The sequence below is a fragment of the Dasypus novemcinctus genome, chromosome 1 (assembly GCF_030445035.2).
Source record: "Dasypus novemcinctus isolate mDasNov1 chromosome 1, mDasNov1.1.hap2, whole genome shotgun sequence".
In the NCBI taxonomy this organism is placed as follows: Eukaryota; Metazoa; Chordata; class Mammalia; order Cingulata; family Dasypodidae; genus Dasypus; species Dasypus novemcinctus.
In genome coordinates this window covers 163,679,373-163,698,746 of record NC_080673.1, presented here as the reverse complement: position 1 = coordinate 163,698,746, position 19,374 = coordinate 163,679,373, and the positions used below count along the sequence as shown (strand labels likewise).

The 19,374-nt window shown below is 38.0% G+C and overlaps 1 protein-coding gene across 7 annotated transcripts in view; it reads right to left on the bottom strand.

Annotated features, from left to right (window-relative positions):
* Positions 1-19,374, bottom strand: part of ATP8A1 (ATPase phospholipid transporting 8A1) — a 244,887-nt gene that overhangs the window by 84,220 nt on the left and 141,293 nt on the right. For all 7 annotated transcript variants that reach the window (XM_004448742.3, XM_023592370.2, XM_058299208.1 and 4 more), the window contains 2 exons: positions 17,765-17,903; positions 17,187-17,251 (listed from right to left, as the gene is read on the bottom strand). In XM_004448742.3, coding sequence (XP_004448799.1) covers positions 17,187-17,251; positions 17,765-17,903 — 204 coding nt within the window. The remainder of the gene's footprint in view (positions 1-17,186; positions 17,252-17,764; positions 17,904-19,374) is intronic.

Genomic DNA, 19,374 nt, shown 5'->3' with positions numbered 1-19,374 from the left:
GAGGCTGGCAGCTTTATGGTAATCTTTTTCATTACATTTATATGACCTTTAGAGAAGAAACTCTTGATAAAATCACAGAGGGCACCCTAGACAATGAAATCTGTCACAATTTTATAGTGAAATAAATCGAAAGTCCTGGTTTGTTTGGAAAGTATCATAGCATGCAAGTTGTCATTTTAATTTTGGCAAAACTCTGCTTGGAACAGTCTTCTCCTAAAGAACCCAGAGGCCAGATGTGCAAAGAACATGTTAGGCCACCTAAGAACTCTGTTTCTGATGGCCCCAAATGTATTATAATAGTGCAGAAAGCACCTGCGTAAAAACAACTCTTTCCAGCTTTTAACCTTTTTTGTCTTTTTGATTCCTTTCAGAGGTTTACAGGATGGTCTTACTTAGGAACAGTGTGGAAATACCCTATGGAAAGGCAAAGACGTCTCAAGCCTTTGATCAGAGGACTGGCCAGCTGAGTGTTCACAGAGCAGAGACGAGGTGAAGAATGTGGCTAAGCAGTCCAACATCTAACACCCAACACCTTGCTCCCAAGAGGTGGTGATTTACTTGTAGTGACAGTAAGTAATGTGTGATCACTCTTATATACCCCAGAGGGCATCATCAGTAATGTTCAGCCCAAACAGCAAAATGCTAAAGGGAAAAAAATCTGCCACATTTATCTAGTTCAGAGTGTATTTTGGTGTTTGGATCTGTATGTCCCCAACATTTATGTTTACATCCAAGAGTCCGTTAAATGTCTGCAGGTCAAATGATAAACTTAAAAGGAAGATTCTGTTCCCAGAAAGAAGAAAAAATTTACTGAAATTCTGAATTATACTTTGACTCTCAGATACAATATTTAACAATGTGCTTCACTGTTCTGTGATTTGTTCTTTTTTCTTCACAATTGTACAGAGTTCACCGCCAGTTAAATCCCATGAGCATACAACTGGAGCTAAGGATGAATAACTTCTGTCAGACCACACACCTTTCATCGTCAGAATGGACGCAAGTTTAGGAGGTCTGTATTTCCTACTAAAATATCAGCTACATAGGTTTCTGTTTTCATTTACTTTGCACAGAAAGGACAAAATGCAACACAATGTTACAAGAAACTTGCAGGAATCTTGCTGAGTGCAAACAGCCACTGTGTTGAAGCAATAAAACTGGCTGGATGCTTCAGAACTTGCCAGCTGAGGTGCAGAGGTCACTCATCAGCATAGAGAAAGCAGCCTTTCATCATGGTATAACATGCAAATAAGTGGCTATGTAAAAATGGGACAAGAGCATGTTGTGGCCGGCCTGTGAGGGTGCACATGATGCTCCAGGGCCCTGATAACATTTGAAACGGAGTGATGCCAAATTGTGAAGAACTAACGTTTCAGAAGTCAAAAATACACCTGATGGCTCAGAATCAAGGCTTTTCTCAACTTCATACTCAGGTGGATGCAGAGTATCAATTAAAGATAAATTAATCAAGCAGTTTTTACCTTCTTTGGAAAGGAAAAAATTAAATGAGAAAAAATGAATAGTTTCAACTACTAACCTAAATAAATCCCTTTTGCATCAGATGGCTACACAGGCTTAGTGTTCTAGAAAGGATTAATATCACACATTACTGGAAAAAAGTATCATATATAAGTACATTTCATTCATGATCTTTTAGTAAAATTTTCTGTTGGGAGTATAAATGTAATACAATTTATGTTATGTTATGGTGGGATGCAATATTATTTTATTATTATTTCGTTTGACTAATCCTAAAAGACAATTTGTTATCTGAAGGGCTTGGGTTAAATCCTAGGTTCTATCACCCACTGGCTATCTTTCCTCATGCATGTTACTTAACTTCTCTGAATCTCAAGTTTTCTCATTCATAATAGTGGGTTAATATCTATTTTGTAGGGTGTTGTGGTGATAAAATGTATTAGCTCCTTTATTTGTGAGTAAAGTGCCCTGCTTAGTATTTGGCACAGAGCTGAAATCCAAGAGAGACTAGTTTCTTCCCTTCCTCTAATATTAGGTCTAATAGAGTTACCAACATATGATGAAGAAAGGCCTGCAAACTGTAAGAAGCACTGTACGACATTAGTATGATTCAAGTGATGCACTGAGCTCATTTTAGGTTTCCTTCTGAAATCTCCCAACGGTAATTTTATCTCAACACATCTTGTGACTGCTAACACTCAACTCTGCCAGCTACCTCTTCTATTACATAAAAAGACTCTGGAAACCAGTCTTCCTTTTAATTCTAGAAGAGATAGCACTATCTCTTCTGAAATGCCATATAACTCTTGGCACATGATAGGACAAATATTTAAGTAACTAACCTAGATTGTTTCTACTTACTTTTTACCTTTTTTCCTCCAACTTGATACAACATTTGTTAAACTGAAAATAACTTGCAAGGTTACAAACTGATTTGGTGTTTTTCTCTTTTTACCCTGTTTTTTTTTTTGCATAGATGATCACATCAATATAGATGTCGGACTTTAAGTTCCTACATAGACTATAAAATCCCTTATATATAAATATATATGTAAGATTACATAAAAATAGCACTACATGCAAATGAGAGCTTCATAAATACTTGGCATGAAAGAGTTAATGATAAAGCAACTCTTAGGGGTTGTTTTGCTTGCACATTTGACATATAACATTATCAACTTTAACTTCTTGGGTATTGACTGTTTTTAAAAGAAGAGAAATAATCAATAGAGGAAAAACAAATTAGTTTGCTAAAGGTCTACATTTTAAAATCTACTATAAGTTAATTTAGAATGTCAAATAAGAGGATCTATATAGAAGAATCTTATATTAACAGATATTTTATTAGCTGTTTGTTAGTTTGTGACCATGTCTTACCATCTTTTAAGACATGAAGTGTTTATGAATTTATGGCCAAATCATGTTGTACTCTTCCTCTACTTTTACACTCGCCAAATATTCACATCTCAAAATTACAGATTAATGGAACATTCCAGGTACACTCTCAATAATACACTCTCAATAATACAATATGACCATTTTAAGTATGGACAATGTTAGCACATTCTTAAAGAGTTATGACCCTCAAAATAGCCACATGGTTATGGCATTGGATATTACTTATTTTTTATATGTTATTGAGTCAGTAGAACACTGGACATTCTACATACTCCTACACAATGCATATATCAACCATTCTTCCAGCTACTGCAGGCAGTAGTAAGAGAATACTTTGAAGGAACAGATACCTGAGAGTAGTACACGAATACACATCAAACAGTCCATTTTAGTATTCACCCCAGTCAGGATCACACTATCTATGCTGAAGCTTTTGATTAAAAAACCTTTGGTGTTTCTAAACTAGTAGCCTATACCAGTAGTTTTAAAACATATTTCTATCAAACCAAACCAATACAAATTAATTTTTCCAAAATGGATAAGGGAAGACAGAAGGTGAAGTCATTAGAAACATATGGTTAAGGGGTTCTCCAAAACAGTTAGTGGAAGGCAGCCAAACAAGTGCATTTAATCAATATATGTGGCTAAAGATATAATGGAGAGGGAAACAGACAAAAAAGATTTCCATGCTTTGCTGATACATGAATATTGGATTTCCATGGCAGGAGTAGATATAAAACACTATAATTGAGGAAATGGTCCAATCTCCCAGTAGGGCTATGCCATCTGAAAAAGTTCAAGGGTCACAAAATGGAAGCAGGTAAGCAGAGGAAGCTGCAGAGCAGGATAAATTGCCCCTGGCCCCTCAGCCGAGGTTTGGGATTTGGGATTATGATAGGTTCCATCAGGCAAATAACTCCTTGTGAGGCATTCTAGTCTCAGGGTACACTAGAGAGAGGGGCAGAGATCTGTCAATTCTGTGTGCAAGTCTGTGTTTCAAGGTTGGAGTTGAGACACACAGCAAAGAAAGACAAATACAGGGAAAGGAAGGAAGAGTGAGGTAGGGGATATAATTATATAATTTAAATAGTTTTGTGGATAGAGGCTTTTACCAAAGCCCTCACGGTAATTACTTTAAACCACTACTGAAAGCCTCCTAAGCACTTAGTTTGAGCTTGGTATTTAATCTTTTCCAGTGGCGGCAGAGACTCAAATGCAGAAGGAAGCATTCTGGGAGGAACTGTGTCGGCAGACATCCAGGGTCTCGCTATTCTCTTCGATTCAGCCAGGAAGAGGCTGCTCAGAATATTGTATGCAACCAGTTTTCTGAAAATCATAAGCAAATTATCCAACCAACAGTCTAAAGATGGTAAAAACTGGGCCTGTGAGAAGCTGTTACCAGAACCACATTCTGTTAATGTAGGAAGATAGAGAAAACAAATGTTGGGCCCAGTGTTGTTAATAACTTCATCAATTTAGGAATAAAGAAGAATCGTTATCTGTTATATTTTCACAGTACAAATATCATATACACACACCATTTTCATTATTCATATGTAGAATCATTACAAGAATTTTAATATATCTGTTATTTAGTAAAACTCAATATAGGCCTTTACCGAATTCTACAAATACCAGATGTCCTAAACATCACTGTTTCCAGAAGGGCATTTGTCTTTCAGTTGCTTTTAAGTCATAGGGGTGAGTGTGAGAGGAGGCAGGGAGGTGTAAACAGAGGATAAATGGAGTTAATGAAACAAGTCAGAAATTCAGAAATTTTGGAGAGGTCATAAGTGCAGTCATGTAAAAAAAATTCTTGGACTTGGAAAAATCTAGATTTAAATTCAGGGTCCTGCACTCATCAGCTATGTGAACTCAAAGTCTCTCTCTATAATGGAGACAAACAATGCCAGGTATATAGGAGTAGAAAATATTTTGCAGATAGAAATGGTATGTGATAGATTTCCTATAAACTGCCATTTCCTCCCTTCTTATGGTTGTACTGACTTATCAAAAGATACAGATGGGAGAGATGCAAAGAAGTTAAAAGCATAGCTGGCTCCCCTCAGAAATGGCAACAAGCTATGGGAAGAACAGCAAGGGAGCAGAGAGGCTAGAGAGCATTTATTTGCAATTCCAGGTCTTGGAGCTCTTGGAAGAGTTCTGACATTTAGACCAAAAGGACGTAAGGAATATTCAACTTGGGTAGAGGAAGAATTTCTTGAAACAAACACTATGAATTTGTGAACGACTTCTCTTAGGTTTCTGCACACAAGCCAGACTTACCGCATTTTGTTTTAAAAAAGGAGACACATTTAGTGCTTATGAGACCAAACAATGGTTGATGGAACTCTTCCAACCACATACTTTGGCTTACGGCAGACACAGTCTTAAATCAGGGGAAAGGAGAACAGATTATTTATTCATATGCTATTTTCATTTTTTGGGGTAATGTTTACATTTTTTACTAACCCATTTCTTACAAATGTAACAAACTTGGCTTTCTTTACTAAAAGCTACTTGGAGCGAGTGGCATGCCAGACAGTATTGGAGCACTCTTCCTACAATGAGACATAAAAATAACCTCTTAAATTCTGGTAGGGATACATTAGCAAATTAAAAGTTAAACTAAGATCTTCAGCAACATTTCCACGCCAAAATGCTGAAAAAGCTTTGCTAATGGTAAAAGAAAAATTTGTAGAAATAAAACATTAACTCTGGCAGTAGAGGAAAACTCTGTGTGGTTTTAAAAAACCTGCCTAAACTATTTTTCAAAGCAATACAAAATGTATTGTATTGGACTCATGGGACATACCAAAACAAAATCTGAGGTAGCCCAAATTCTTTTTTTTTTCTTCTTCTTTTTCTGGAGTTAAGTCAATAACTTGCTTATTCTGGAATTCTTTCAGAAGCCATTCAACAGTGGCAGCTTCCCAAAAACATTGAGGTTTGTCTGCATAATACACAGATGCTGAGCTTAAAAGGGTACAAATGACAACTTCAGCACTTATGTCCTGAATGTCCTGTAAGTTAAATTTGAAGCTTACATGGTGTTAGAAAATAAAATTTAGCTAGAAAAATTATCAATTCCATAAAGGGCTTTCTTTTACCAGGGTGTTGAAATATATATATTCTTGTGCTTGTTAATCTAATATCACATGTGGTTAACAATCCATTTTATGTAAAATATACCAGTGAGGGGAAATTTTGATATCTATAATCAAACTTACAGCTGGTTTGGTGTCACATTCTCAAATTAAGCAGAGAAATCTAAAGAGTAAGCAGGGAGCTGTTTAAAATCACCTCTTACAGTAGCTGGGAATGAGGAACTTTCCTCCCACAGGAAAACTATGCTAATATGAGTAACAGAATAATAAAGATCTTGATAATGGCTGGTATTACTTGAATACTTAGTACATCCTGAGCATCGGTAAGTATTTAAGAGGTATTGTTTAGTTTAGTTCTCACAACACTGCTGGGGAGGATATTTTACCTTCCTGTTTTTTCTTTTTATATGTGGCAACTGAGGCCCAGAAAAGCCCATTTTCCAGCTGGCATCAAATGACTTAGAGATATCTTCTGGTAAGGCTTAGCTATATGTGATAGATTCCTGTCTATTAAACGGGCATAGAGGTACCTGCCTACTGTTTTCAGATGTAAATGTGGCCGATCCTATAAAGTACTTAGTTCAGTGCCTAATGCAAAATAATAAGCACATACTAAATATGAGTTATTGTTTTTATTATGACTATACAAGCAAACTGGAGAACTCTTGCAGGGGTCATTGAAGTCCTTTCTCACTGGAAGTCAGAAACTTGCATTTTGGGGGAGGTATACTGCTTCCCATGATTTTTCTCCATACATCAGATGGTAGCTGGGGATCAGGCTGAATGTAAACTTTGACAGCAGCAGACACAAGCTAGGAAATCAGTGCCCAGAAAACCAGAAGGATAGTTGGACAGGGCTTCCCAGGAGTTAAACCTGGGAATGCCGAAAGCTTTTGATTTTGTTTTCAATGAATGTTGTTTACACACTTAAGTCACCATTTTTGCTGATTTAATAAATGTACAGTGAATCTTTTCCCTCCCTGCCCTTCATCATTTCCTAAGAAAGCCAGGCAGTAAAAAGGAAAAAAGGAGGAAGGAAAAACAATAAGGACGGATTTGAAGCCATCAAATCCTACAGATCCCAGGGCAGATTCCACAACTCCTCCATAAAGATACAGGTGGAAGGCTGAGGATATTACCACGTGGGACTCAAGGTAGACAGTGTAGATACCTGTTGAGATATCTGTTTTGTTAAGCAGGTCTCTCTGTTAAGGCCTTTAGAAATTATGGTCACCCCCCCAGATCTTGACAATGAAAGAGTGGTGAAATCCTGAGCTATCTCAACAAAACTAGTCTTCAAAACTTTTCTACCTTCTGGAACAAACTTAAGACCAGCCTGGACCTGGTCCCCACTCAAAATAAGCAGCTTTTCTGGTTACTTGGTAAACAGACCACAGTAGCATACCCAAATGAGGAATATGTTGTCTCCAAAATTCTAAGAGTACAACTAAGTGTTGTGCCTCTTTTTTGGTTGTAGGAGGGGCCAGATGCAACAGCTTATCCTTCACTTTAGAAAGGATATCTGTAGCAGTTTGATATAGTTATGAATTCCAAAATAGATTTTGGATCATGTTTGTAATTTGGTCTGTACCTAGGCATGACTGAGTAATGATTAGGGCTTTGATTGGATCACATCATTAGGGTGTTGAGTCCCAAACCCTTGGTGGGTGGGGACTCACAGAAAAAAGGCATGGCAAAGGACAGAACTGAGGATTTTTGATGTTGGAGTTTGATGCTGAAGTCTTAAGCTGGAGCCCTAGGGAGAGAGACAGAGCTATTTGCCTGATAAGTCTATAGCTGACCTTGTGGAGAGAGGTAAAGCCTAGAGAGCCTCACAGTCTATAGCTGACCCTGTGGAGAAAACAGGAGCTGAGCCCAGAGGAACCCAGAAAGCCTGAATCATTGCAGACACTGGCAGCCATCTTGCTCCAAATAGACTTTGGTGAGGGAAGTAAATTATGCTTTAAAGTAAGCTCCTACCCCAAATAAATACCCTTTATAAGAACCAACCAATTTCTGGTATTTTGCATCAGCACCCCTTTGGCTGACTAATACAATATCCCACATGCTCCACACCACCGGAAATCCAGAAATTTTACCAAGGTGGAAGGTCCCTGTATTTCTGTTGGATTTATCTCCCTTGCTCTCTCATGCAAATGCCTTACAAAAAAGTCTAGAGCAACTGCTACTTCTTGCTCACTACATCCTGTCAACATATAATCAATATAATGGACCAGTGTGATGTCTTGTAGGAGGGAGAGACAATCAAGGTCCTTGTGGACAATATTATGACATAGGGCTGGGAGAGTTGTTATATCCCTGAGGCAGGACAGTGAAGGTATATTGCTGGCCTTGCAAGCTGAAAGCAAACTGTGTCTGGTGTTCGTTTTTATTGGTAATTGAGAAATAAGCATTTGCGAGATCAATAGCTGCATATCAGGTACCTGGGAATGTGTTGATTTACTCAAGCAATGATCTGGAACAGTAGCTGCAGCTGGAGTCACCACCAGGTTAAGTTTATAATAATATACTATCATCTTCCAAGATCCATCTGTTTCTGCACAGGCTAAATAGGAGAGCTTAATGGGGTTGTGGTGGGAATCACCACCTCTGCATCCTTCAGATCTTTGATTGTGGCACTGATCTCTGCAATCACTCCAGGAATCCAGTATTGCTTTTGATTTACTATTTTGGTAGGTAGGGGCAGTTGTAGTGACTTCCACTTGGCCTTTCCTACCAAAATAGTCCTCACTCTGCAAGTCAGGGATCCAAAGTGGGTACTCTGCCAGTTACTGAGTATGTCTTTTCCAATTACGCATTCTGGAACTGCAGAAATAACCACAGAATGGGTCTGGGAACCCACTGTGAGATGGACCTGAGCTAAAACTCCACAATCACCTGACCTCCATAAGCCCCTGATCATTTCCTTTTCTGAGTGTATAGTTACTCTGGTAAAAGGGTGTAGGTCTCTTTGGGGAAAGATGGGTGGAAGATTAACAGTATAAATTTTTGGCAGTTTAACAGGATACTTTCCCAAAGGGACCTGGCCTTCTCATTCAAGGGGCTTTGGGTCTGTAAACTGTCTCAAGTCTGGGAATTGATTAAGGGACCATGACTTTTTGTGTCTTTAATTTGAGTTAGGGTTTTGTTCAGTCAACCTAGAAATCTGCTAATACAGATCAAATAGGAATTCAGTATATTGCCCACCTATTTCACTTCTAGGTACCCCATAATCTATTAGTCATAGGTATATTTGACTCAGACTCTTTTGATTGCTGCTTTGAGTCTCCCTGTCATTGTGGTAGCCAAGCACACCTTGTCTTTGACGATTAAGTGCTGCTACTTGGCTTCTGTCAGCCGAGGATCTGATCATCCCCATATTGCTTGAGGATTCTAGCTCCATGACTGCAGTTCCTACAGTAGTATCTGGCCTACAGAGAAGAACAACCACAGAATTCTTCAGGGAAGATGGAGTTAGCCTCACAAATTTATTCCTAACAGTCCTGTTTAAAGATGTGTCCTTGGGAAGGTGGGCAGGTCTTAAATGGCGAATCCATTCTAGAATTCCAACCTCTCTAAGTCCTTGGATCTCCTCATCTAGCGTATAACCAGGGTAATTTGGGCATCTTGACCTCATACATTGTAGGCCAACTTTGGGTCCATGTTTTAGCCAGCCACCCGAACAAACTATTAGAGCCCTTTCTAACCCTTGAGCAGCAAATGACTCCAGAATCTCTGCTTAGTTGGCCCCTATCAATTAATTCAGCCTGATCCAATTTTATACTCCTTCCACCATTATCCTATACCCTTAGCCTCCATTCTCACACATATTCCCCTGATTTCTGTCTATATAAATTAGAAAACTTATACAGTTCTTTCAGAATATAGCATACTTCCTCATGGTTCACATTTTATACTTCACCTTTGGGGGACTGTTGTGATTTTAGTTTAGTTATAGGTCGAGAAGAGAAGAAGGGTGATGGGATGGGTAAAGAGAAGAATTAGAAATACCTTGCAAGCTACTGATCTCAGGGCATTCCTCTGTACTTTCACCTGGTGAGACCAGATTAATCTCTTTAGATGAGGCCAGATTAATCTCTTCAGGTGGAGGTTGGATGGCAGACTCCTCAGGGAAGGGTGGAGGTTGAGTGGTGGTTTCTTCAGGGCAGGGAGGAGGTAGAGACTCTGGGGAATGCTGGAAATTGGGTACTGCAGGTTTCAGGTTGGAGGGCAGGGAGGTGATCCTGACTCCTTGGGGCAGGCTCAGGTTTGGGCAGTGCAGGCTTGACATTGGGTGGTTTCCACAAGCAGACCATTACAGATTTATCTGGCAACGTTTCAGCAGAATTTAGGGTTTCATCCCCACTGACATCATCATCAACCCATGTCTCCATCCTTGTCCTCAGTGATCCACTCCTTTCTAATCAATGCTCTCACTAGCAGACACCCTGCAAGGTTGAGATTTTAGTTTTTGGTGTAACTTTGCTACTTGCACAATGAGACTCTGAGTCTGGTTTTCAAAGATCTCAAATCTGTGGCTTTGAAATAAGAAATAAGAAATGAAATAAGATTTCATTCTTTCAGAGCACACATAGAACTTTCACATCATTCATGCAGTGCTTAAGTTGCATACTTGAAGCCTTCAGGTCATCCCTTTCTTTTCAAACTGTAACCTGTATATTTAGGAAAGGCCAGCCAATATCATTGTATCTTTTAATTGCACAAAATTCTGTTAAAGTGTTAAAAACACTCTTACAGATCTTTGCCTATAAGCATGGAAGTAGTTACATCCAATGATGATGTTTTGCATATCTCTATTGCCAACACATGCCATGGACTGTCAGTGGCTTCCTGATTATAGAAAACAGAGTCATTAGTGCCTCTGAATCTAATCAGAGTAGAGAGCCAATGGCAAAAATCCCACATCCAATTCAGAAATGCCATTTTAAGATTCTGTTTCTCAAGAACCACTCTCAGTACCAAGCTATATTAGTCAGGGTTCTCTCAAGAAACAGAACCAACAAGAGATATCTGAAAATAGTGTAAGATTTTATAAAATAATTCCACGTGACTGGTGGTGCACAAGTCCAAATCCTGCAGGGCAGGCTGCAAACCAGGGGCTCCAATGAAGGTCCTTGATGGTTCCCAGGAGATACTGGCTGTCTGAAGTAGAGAGGGGAATTCTGTCTCTGAATGCTGCAATCACTTCCCCTTTTAAGGCCTTCAACTGAATGGTGAGACATCACTCATGGCTGATGGCAATCTCCTTATTTGATGGTATATACGAGTTTCCATCTGTGCAATCAAATCACTGATGATTAAGGTCCACAAAATGCCCTTTATTACAATTAGCCCAGTGCTTGCTTGACCAAACAACTGGGCACCATAACCTGGCTGAGTTGACAAATTAGCCTAACCATCATAGAAACCAAGAGCTAAAGATAGGTTGCCGCATGAGATTCCCTAGTTTTTAGCTAACATTTTAGGTGTTTCCAGTTTTAATAAATTTTGAATGAATAACTTTATGACAAACTAGGACTATAAAAGACCTGTAAGAAGAATCCTCTGGACCTATGGCATTAAATAGAAGGGATTACTAAGAAGTTTGTAGACTGTTTTCTGGGTGTTGCTGTATAGAGTTAGGGGAGAAGTATAATATAGCCTTCTAGTCAGTAATTTGAAATCCCTGCCTTTGCAGACCCTTCAGGAAATGTCTTCCATCAAGAACATAATCAAAACTCCTAATAAAGTGGTTCAAGGTAGTATGGTAAAGGAAGTTATACAAAGTTTCTTTGCAAATACCTGATAGTAAGGATTTGATCAAATTGAGGTGATTCTTGATACTTACCCATGAAATTCTTACTTTCTAAATTTGAAAAAGTTTCTATAAAGCCTCCTGCCTAAGGAATTCTTTTGCTGACACTATTAATAATTGACATAACCTAGCAGGTAACTTGGGTGAGTGCATCTAGCTTTGCTCTCCGGCATCCCCCTAGCAGGGTGCTGCTCAGGTATGGATGGAGCTGGGAATAAGCAGAGTCAGAAAACCCTACTGGGCTTCCACACTGAACCTGGAGAAAAAGCATTCCTTCTGTTTGTATGTATTTCCAACTGCAGTTTGGTTTTATATGTTTATTTAAAGGACTTTAAAAACTCTGAGGAGCTATTAATATTTCAAGTAAGACAATCATACTGAAAATCAAAAAGAGAAAATGAGAGCCAAATGGCATTTTTTGGACAATCTGGAACATCAAAAGATCATGAACACTGGGAGGAAAGTTTTTCTGTTTTAAATTTTAAAAGCTCAAATTTGATATTTTATTTATAAACATTCAACACAAGAAAAAGATTCCGCTTTTACATTTTAATGCTATTAAGAATATTTTTGGGAAACGGACTTGGCCCAGTGGTTAGAGCGTCCGTCTACTACATGGGAGGTCCGCGGTTCAAACCCCGGGCCTCCTTGACCCGTGTGGAGCTGGCCCATGCGCAGTGCTGATGCGCGCAAGGAGTGCCACGCCACGCAGGGGTGTCCCACGCGTAGGAGAGCCCCACGCGCAAGGAGTGCACCCATAAGGAGAGCCACGCAGCATGAAAAGGAAAAGTGCAGCCTGCCCAGGAATGGTGCCGCCCACACTTCCCGTGCTGCTGACGACAACAGAAGCGGACAAAGAAACAAGACGCAACAAATAGACACAGAGAACAGACAACCGGGGGAGGGGGAGAAATTAAATAAATAAATCTTTAAAAAAAAAAAAAGAATATTTTGGTAGAAAATCTGAATAGTTCCTAGGAATATGCATCACTTCTGCAAAAGAGGAACTACATTTAAGCTTTCTACCTTAAGAAAAAATTTAAAGATGGAAAAATAATATATCTTTCAGAATAAAGTGCTTACTATTGAAATACTGTCTTTCTACTAAATTCCATAACATCTCCTTTCTACATGTGCCATGCTAATCAGACCCATTCTATGCTAAGGGTAAAATAATCCTCACTTTATAGGTGGCATGAGTTGGCTCAGGTAAGTTACCTAACTTTAATTTCCAGAGTACCTCAGTCAGGTTAGGTTATAACTGTGCTCTTTACCTCTACGCTGTTTCACGGAATAGTCTGAGTACATTCATTAAAATTATCACCCGCAAAACACATACACAAACAAAAAAAATTAAATTTGTTTCCTATCATATAATTTCCCAAGACATATGTTCCTAAATCTATTTGATGGGATGACAATCCCATTTCTTATTCTTTGCTATCAGTACAATCTGAACACAGATAGAAGAATGCTTTCCTTTTCCAAGCAATGAAAGAAAAGTAATGATTTACCCACAGGCATTCTAGCACATCTAATGATTTGCCTGAACTCAGCCCTGGATTTTACGACACAGGTCTGAAGTAGCTATGCAAAGTGATGTTTCCTTCCTGCTGAGAAACAAATGAGTGCACCACAGCAGGCCTGACCCCAAACAGCCAGATTTGTAAAGTCACCACTTAAACTCCCTAGAAGAAAAACCTTTCCCAGGCAGCAGTGCTAAAATGTTTGTCAGTCCACAGCTGAACAAATTAGCATTAATCAATTTAGCTACAGTGTTCTCCCGTGATCTCTGCAACAAACTGCCACTTGACCTGCTAAGGAGATTTCTAACTACCTTAGTTTAAAAATATCTGATAAGATAAAGAACTAGCAAATTAAAAAGTGATATTTAATATTTTAAAATTTTACTCAGAGACTTCTCAAATATTTATGAAATACTTACTATGTGCTAAGACATTTGTTGGGCATTGAGATAGAAAAGTAAACCAAAACAGCACAGTCTCTGCTTTTATTAAAATCAAGTATTCATGTAAGACTCCTATTTATATCTGCTCTGGTAATACTAGGCAGTGTGAGTACCTTTGCTGTATTTATTAATTTTGAATTACCTCCTGGGAAACCTCGAAATAAAAATAAATGCCTTGCAAAGTAGATGTGGTTCAAGCGATTGAGCTCCTGCCTAGCACATGGGAGGTCCCAGGTTCAATTCCCAGTGACTCCTGGAGAAGATGAGCAAGACAGCGAGCTGTCGCAACAGAGTGGCATGGCAAGCGGACACAACAAGGAGACACAAAGAGGAAACACAATGGGAGACACAACAAAGCAAAGAATGGAGGTGGTTCGAGCAGGTGAGCACCTCTCTCCCACAAGGGAGGACCCAGGTTAGGTTCCCAGTGCCTCCTAAAGAGAAAAGAAGCAGACACAGAAAGCACATAGCGAACAGACCCATAGAGGAGACAAGCGAGCGCAAACAGCAAAGTGGGGGGTGGGGGAGGGGGCAATGAATAAAATAAACCTTAAAAAAAAAAGCCTTAACAATACTCTGAGGTACTGCATTAGGTAATTTTGGTATTTCACTTTTATTTCTCTTTTTCTTCCTTAAGATTACCATTTATGCAACTGGATTCTTAAAATACTTATAGAACATACATTTAAAATTGGAGAAATATGATAAAGCATAAAAAAAATAAAATAAAAGCAATGACACCATACACTAGATAAGGAAAAAGCCTAACTCCAGACAAAAAGGAACATCAGTGAAAGCAAACATGGTTTGTCATGCTTTTACTTCAATATCACTGGCCTACCTCAATTTCCAAGTGTAAGAAAAGCTATATACCACGTGTAATCCATAAACTTCTACATGGATGATGGGAATGCCTTCATTTCAGTTTTCACAATGCTGTGAACAACTGAAAGCCAGTTTTTGAACCATCTTTGATGGCTCCTTCTCCAGAGACTACATTGGAGAATGTGTTTTGAGTTCCTCTTACACCCAATCACTGGCATGGATGCACCCAGGTTCTCTTAACTGACACTTATCCTGGGCTCACGTCTGCACTCGCAGCCTCCCTACCTCCCTGCCAACCCAAAACTTGCCAGTGTACAACTGCTTCAACATGCTGATGAAAGTTGCTCCCCCTGCCTACGTAGGCAAATTCTCAAATCTGGCCCTGCCTTCCGCCGTTGGACCTGAGGTTCCCTTTAGAGTTTTAACTCTGTCATTTCTTTATAGGTACCTTATAAATACTGTGTTACCATTAAAAAAGAATAAGGTAGCTTTATATATAATACTACAGAATACCATCAAAGATACATTGAGAAAAACAAAGCATAAAGCAGTGTGTATAGTATGCTACAATTTGTGTCTAAAAACAAAGGATATGGACATACTTGTACATCCTTTAAATACGGCATAGTATCTCTGAAAGAACACGTAAGAAACTGAAAGCCATACCTGGGGAGAGGCAAACTGGGTGGCTTAGGTACAAGGGTGGGAGGTATCTGTTTTGCCACTTAGACTTTTTCCCTTTGTAACTTCTGAATTTTACATCATGTGTCTATATCTAGGCAAACAAAAAATTATAACTCCCTGTTGAGTTTCAAGGCTCCTCCTGCCTTGCTCCAAACATACCATAAACTTACTTGCAATAATTTGCCTCATTTTTTTTCTGCTTGAGATAATCCCCTCTACTCAATTACTCACTTCCACCTAACTAAATGCTTCCTACTTTATAAATATTTCCCTAAACTTTATAATATTTACATAGGAAACTATCTAACTTATTTATACATCTACTTTGTACTACTGCTGTAGACATTTTATTTCCCTTATTATTTTGTAAGCTTTTGGAGAGCAGACCTGTCTCAGTCCTAATTTTTCACAGCACAATGTCTTAGATATTATAAACCAAAATGAATATACAACAGGGTGGAGAACGGAGATAAAAATAAGCTACAAGGGAGCAAAGCCCAGGTATTCTTGGTTAGCTGTGTGTTCTCACACCTAACAGAGAGACCACTGAATGAATATAGATAAAAAAGAAAGACCTCAAACTGGATATTTTTGGTTTGTGTTTTTAGGATTAAAGCCTGGGTTACTTCTCCGATCATTAATGGTGTAAATACTTACATTACATAGTTGGGAAACCACGTTTTATCCTTTAGGCTTCAAGTTGCTCAATGATTTCACAAGGAAGGGAAAAGTATTAGCAGGATTGTCTTGAGGACAAATAGTTAACAGATCACTACCATGACATAAAAATCTGAAGTTAAAGTCTTCTTATACATAATTTCTGTTCTATACCTGACTTCTAAACATTTGCCTCTTCATCATCCCTTCTACATATCTGGCCTCTCAGCTTCACCAACACTCCTAATTATCAGGTTTCTTCGTTCTTCTCTTTGCCTCACAATAATGCAAAGGGAATTTTAAGCAGGTGAATGATCACCTCTCCTGTTCTGTCTTCCACTTTAAGTTACAAATAGTCACGTTTACTTTAAAATATTTACAGGCTCATTTGAGCTATATATTTTTCTGTTAAATTATACTTTACACTGTATTCCTAACAAATCTTTCGCCCTCTTTCAATTATACCTTCATGTCACCAAAAATACTTAACACAGCCAAGAAAAAAGACGTACTAGAAATTTATATATCAGTCAGGTTTTAGGACATTTAAAAAGAATGTTTCCTATTTGGAACAGTTATCTTGTGTTGCTCAATTGCTTTCAAAAATTTTTTTAAGAAGCAACACATATATTAGTGCTGGAAGCTAAAACTGATATAAAATGCTTAATATACAAAATATCTAGATATAAAAGAGTTGCAGTCACTCAACAACCTCCTAGCATAATCTGTTTAGAAAAGGGCTTTTCTGCCTCACATTAATCCAATCATTTAGCAATTTCTCTTAGCTTGAATCTACTCACATCAACATGACTCGAAAATGTATACATATTAGATATTAGAGAAGAATTATAGTGCTCAGGTATGTTTTTTTAACTCTTTATTTTAAAATAACAAACTTACAGGACAGTTGCAAAAATAATACAAACTACTTTCAGAGAACTGCAACAAACTCTCACCCCTCAACATCCTCCTCCCCCCAGACAGTCACCTTGACCATTTCTTTCCTTCTTCCCTCTTTCCCTCCCTTCTTCCCTCCCTCCCTTCCATCCATCCATCCATCCATCCATCCATCCATCCATCCATCCATCCATTTTCTGAACATTTGAGAGCAGGTTGCACACATCACAATCTTGTAAGGTATCTTTTAACCTCAGGACAATAAAATATTATTATTAATACATTATCTGAATATAAAATAAAATCCTATAAGATAGCTAAATTTTTGAAGATTTTAAAAAATTATTTCACTTACATCAAGAGAGCCTTCATTTATAACAATCATACCCATGTTCTTCTTCAAAAGTTTGCAGGAGTGTCCTAAGTACAAAAAAACCAGCGAATTGATGTATTAATTTTCTGGGGAGAAGAGGTGAGAAATTTAAGTAGTAATACTTCTAAAACATCTAAAGACTTTTATTAGAAGTGATGGAGTTAGTGGTTTTCCAGGTTTACAGGAAGTTAAAAAAGAGATGCTTTTGCTTTTCTATAGGAGGGATATGATAAGAGAGCAACATCTAGCATGATAAGGCTGTCTCCGTAAACAGATATGGAAAGAGATTGTTGCAGTGATTCTCAATGTCATAAAAAGTGATAAATGTGTATGGGATATTCTTCACGGTGACCAAGCCTGCCAAAAGCCCAGTCTCCCAACTTAAGATATATATATACACACACAACAGCAATTTTAAAGTGGCATTGGGATCTTAAGTATATAGATAAGTGTACTAATGTTACAACTCTCTCAAATCTTGAAATATTTCAAATCTATCTTCTCAAATACATCAACCTGTTAAAAGCCTGAAGATTTAAAGCTTGAATTAGGTGAATTACCAATGTTAATTGCAGTTTCTTGCTTGTCTCCTGTAAGGATCCAGATTTTGATGTCTGCTTTCATTAGAGTTTCTATGGTTTCAGGTACTTGATCTTGTAATTTATCTTCAATGGCTGTAGCCCCAAGTAGCTGAAGATTCTGGGAAAAATGAGTGATAAAATTTTTTATTTGGAAATAATTTCAAATTTACAGGGAAGTTGCAAAAGTAATACAAAACTTACACAGAGAAATCCAGCATACCCTCCCACCTACCTAGATACCCAGATTCATCAACTTTTAACATTTTGCCACATTTTCCCTATCATTCTATCTATCCACCCACATCTCTCCATTCTTCTCTCTGCCTGCCTATCCATTTTCTAAACATTTCAGAGTTTAAATATCATGCTCTGTGAACACTTAATATTTCATGTACATTTCTTAAAAACAAGGCACCTTGTGCAACATAAACTTTTCCATTTCAACCCCCCCCAAGCACATCATTCAGTGGGATTAATCATGTTCACAATGTTGCATTACCCTCACCGCCATCCTTGAAGCAGGATCGCCAGGCCATATTGTAGTGCTGCTTTACTTTTTGAGTAAGTGCCAAACTGTTTCCCAGAGTGTTTGCATCATTTTACAGTCCCTCTAACAATGTACTAAGGTTCCCATTTCTCCACAGCTTCGCTAGCACCTGTTAGTCTCAATTTTTAGTATTAGCCATTCTAGTGAGTGTGAGGTGATATCTTATGGGTTTTGATCTGCATTTCCCTAACGGCTAATGATGTTGAGCATCTTTTCATGTTTTTATTGGGCGTGTATACATTTTCTTTGGGGGAATATCAAGTCTCTTGCCCATTTTTAAGTTGAATTGTTAGTCTTTTGGTTGCTGAGTTGTAGGAGTTCTGTATATATTCTGAGTATTAAACATTTATAGACATATGTTTTTCCAAATATTTCTCTCATTCTGTTGGTTGTTTTTGAGTGATAAAAAATTTAAGAAGAAAACGAGTTTAGATTCTTTGTTAAGAACAAAAAATTGAAATGTTTATATGTTTTAAACTCAGACTAAATGATAATTCTTGGACTTTGTTGTAAAACCCAACTATATTTTCTCTGTTAAGGATCTTTGACTTTCATCTAGAACTTTGGCATAAGACTGGGCTCCCTGAAGCTACCGTTACACCTTATTCCTATCTAAGGAACTGATTCTAAAAAACACGTATAGAAGGGGGAAAATAGAAAGGCAGTTAAAAAGGAGTAGGCAGTTATAAAAATGAAGATGTAACTTTGTTGACCTGCTTGAAAAAGAGTAAGGATATATGCAGATGCTATTACATTGTAATGTGATATAATGTTAAGAAATTTATACATATTATACAATTAGAAATTAAGAGGAAGAGAACAATAAACACAGTGATAGTATATGCCTCTGTAAAAAAGAACAGGTTGTTTTTCATGTTGTTGCGCATGTGGGTGATGGAAGGTTACACTCCATTAAAGACCACTTGCTCATTAGAAGATGGTATCTTTCAAACAACACCTAACACAAATGGTTTCTATTCTCATCATGGGAACGAAAAAAAAAGAACAATCTCTAGGCTTGTGAAACAGGTAATGGATTAAG